At 39.1% G+C, this 2,984-nt stretch overlaps 1 protein-coding gene across 1 annotated transcript; it reads right to left on the minus strand.

Annotated features, from left to right (window-relative positions):
* Nucleotides 1-99: 99 nt before the first annotated feature.
* Nucleotides 100-2,266, minus strand: LOC123966260 (neoverrucotoxin subunit beta-like). Its single transcript, XM_046042454.1, has 2 exons — nt 1,882-2,266; nt 100-1,766 (listed from the first exon to the last, which is right to left on the minus strand). Exons 1-2 carry the CDS (start codon nt 1,970-1,972, stop codon nt 1,243-1,245), a joined length of 615 nt encoding a protein of 204 aa, XP_045898410.1. The 5' UTR covers nt 1,973-2,266; the 3' UTR covers nt 100-1,242.
* Nucleotides 2,267-2,984: the final 718 nt, after the last annotated feature.

Below are 2,984 nucleotides of genomic sequence, written 5' to 3' on the forward strand. Positions count from 1 at the left end.
ACTTCAAAGTAATTACTGTTTATTTTAAAAAGAAAAATCAAAACACTTTCCACCCATAGACTCATGCATAGACTGTATATAAAAAGTTTCCACCACCACTTTACTTTACAAAGTGTTTTATTAGAGCTGAAAACACAAGAATTCTACAATCTGCACAGTTTCATAAATGTGAAGGCCGCAAACACTTTAAGGGCAAAACACAGTGACTAAATGTCTCAAGCTGTAATACACTATATGGCCAAAAGTATGTGGACACCTGATTTCCAGCACATGTTGAACCTGCTGCAGGGATTTGCTCCCATTCAGACAGCCGGGCCCAGATGTTCAGAAGTGATTGGATTGGATAAAATCTTTAAAATGGGTTGTTCAAAAGAAAAAGATCACCTGATCCTAACTTTGTTTTGATCTGGATCAAACCTTCAGTATGCGTTTTTAGTTGGTGGGATCCCTTTGATCCAAAATAATTAGGATAATCCTGATCCCAACAGAAGGGTGGATTCAGGGTGGATTTTCAGAACAGAATGTAATCAAACTTCAGAATCTGTCAAATAATATAATAACACATAACATTTTCTAACATGTAGTAATAGAGTAAGTAGACATTACTGTACTGAAAGGCTTAACAGGTAAAAACTAAAAGTCAAACTAAAATACTGTATTTAACTGTCACTTATTACTGTACGTTAATTACAATGACACCATCATCAAAAGTAGTTTCTGACAATTGTATCCCTTGTTGCAGGTTCAGTCAGTCCCTCATTCTGAAATCCGCCTAATATGTAAAAACTGGTCTCTTTACAAATGAAGAAGAGCTCTGACATTCTTTATTTTGTTAACAATTGGACATTTAGCCCTTTTATGATACACAACACATGCTCAGCTATATAGATAGATCGATCGATAAATATATATAGATATAGAGATATAGAGATATATAGATATAGAGATATAGAGATATGACATACAGCAAGCAAAAAAATTATAAATGTTAAGATAAAACAACCACATTCAAAACATCAGAAGGATATTAAAGGGGCAGAAGGTACAAGTCAACATCATTTCCATCATTTAATGATCAGAGCTTTTATCTTTAAAGGACCAGAAGTGGACGATGTTAACAATGTAAATGAGGAATCACTTTGATTCATTGATGAATTTATAAGAAGAACCTGAAAGACCTCTGCAACTGTGATCCTGTACAGCTCAACTGATCTGTTCTCCAACAGGAGCAGATTCTCCCTCCTACAGAGACGCTGAAGAACCAAAGCAGGACCAGAGCCCAAAGCCAGGATAAAGAGGTTCAGTGAATGTGGCGTTGAAGGTGTGGAGGTGGATCAGTGTGTCAGAGGAGACTCTGTAGAAGGACAGAGAGCCAGCAGGCCAGTCCAGATACACTCCTACTCTGTTAGAGACAGAGGAGGTGGAGATGGATGTTCCTCTGTCATTGTGACAGGCAGAGTAACCATCTGTATAGCAGTCCAGTCTCCAGGACTTATCATTCCCTCCAAAATAATTGTATTCAGAGCCTCCACTCTTGCTGATTCCTCTGTAACTCATTGCTACAGTAACTTTTTCTGTCCATTCAACCTCCCAGTAACAGCGACCAGTCAGACCAGTTGTACACATCACCTGAGACCAGTAGTCAAACCTGTATGGATGATCAGGATATGACAGATCCTCCTGCACATGTGTCGCCTTCCTGTTGTTGTCAGACAGCTTGGTATTTTGATTTGCTGTGTTTATGTCGAGTGTGAGTTCACAGGAATCTGATGGAGAGAACAGCTGCAGTTATTGATCTATCCTCTGTTCACTGATTGTCATCAGATATTTGTTGAATGTTTGCTGTTTTGTTTTCATGAATCACATGAAAAACACACTTACACTTCCTCAGACCTGGTTTCAACCATCGGACTCCAGCAGGCTCCACCCTGAAAGAAGAGAGGGGGGTCAGACCAGCATCAAACATGGACATTACATTCCTCTCATACACATTTACACATTATGTTCATCTGGCCTGCTTCTCCCTGCTCCCCCTAAACCTCTAAGATAAAAGTTACAAAGACAAAGATTACGGATGAAAGAATGGAACAGCAAACAGGGGTAGCAGGGACTGTCTGTGTCATCAACGTCCACAACAGCTCCAGATATTTACAGAGCTCAATGTTAAACCTTTTTGCAAACGGCCCCACTGGGCCAGTTGGTTTAAAACTTACTGGACCTCCTTCCAAAAGTTATTTATCAGTGTTACAACAAAACCAAAGACTTATAAGTTATGTTCTACAGTTAACATGTTTAATCGGTTATTAAATACATCCTGGAAATAAAAAACTAAAATATCACAATTAAAATTATAAAAAATAAAAATGTTAATAAAACAATTGACTTTTAAAACAAAACATCCTAACAGACTCAAACATGACGTGCTCTCTCTCCTGCTGACAGACATTTAATAAAAGACATGTACACAGAGCAGCGGACACGAGTCGCCTCTATCCTGACTGACAGGTTGCCATGGTAGCGACCTGTCACTCTCAAGGTAGTCCCGCCCAAAAAGCATACGCTGCATTATCGTCTATTTCCCCCTAAACAGCACCATAATTTATTCTATCAACATCATGTTGTGTTGAAGAAGACTTGAAACCAGCGACTGAGACCATAAACTCAATGATCAGATGAGAAGTAGCAACTTTTTATTTCTAATGGAAACGGACTTCTTTTTGCAATCAGTGGACTCGCCCCTGCTGGCCGTTAGAGAGAATGCAGGTTTAAGTTCCCTCTGCATGGTTTCACTTTCAGACCCAGAGGTTGCTGCTTGATTAAGAAGATTAGAGAAATAACATTTGACCACTTTTCACGCAACTACAACGGTGGATTGGATAACGGTGCGCGCCATGAGCTGCAAAACAACTGCAGGATGTTAAGTTTCTAACTTTAAAAGAGGTGGTATTCTGCTCATTTTCAGGTTCAAAATCTTAATTAGGGGT

Source organism: Micropterus dolomieu, unplaced genomic scaffold, assembly GCF_021292245.1.
Source record: "Micropterus dolomieu isolate WLL.071019.BEF.003 ecotype Adirondacks unplaced genomic scaffold, ASM2129224v1 contig_12999, whole genome shotgun sequence".
Classification (NCBI taxonomy): domain Eukaryota; kingdom Metazoa; phylum Chordata; class Actinopteri; order Centrarchiformes; family Centrarchidae; genus Micropterus; species Micropterus dolomieu.

Excerpts from the sequence above, each read along its gene's own strand:
- LOC123966260 (XM_046042454.1), bottom strand. The coding sequence starts at position 1,972 with ATGTCCATGTTTGATGCTGGTCTGACCCCCCTCTCTTCTTTCAGGGTG. Across the intron at positions 1,767-1,881 it reads GAAACCAGGTCTGAGGAAGT|ATTCCTGTGAACTCACACTC; the intron begins GTAAGTGTGTTT and ends TCTCTCCATCAG.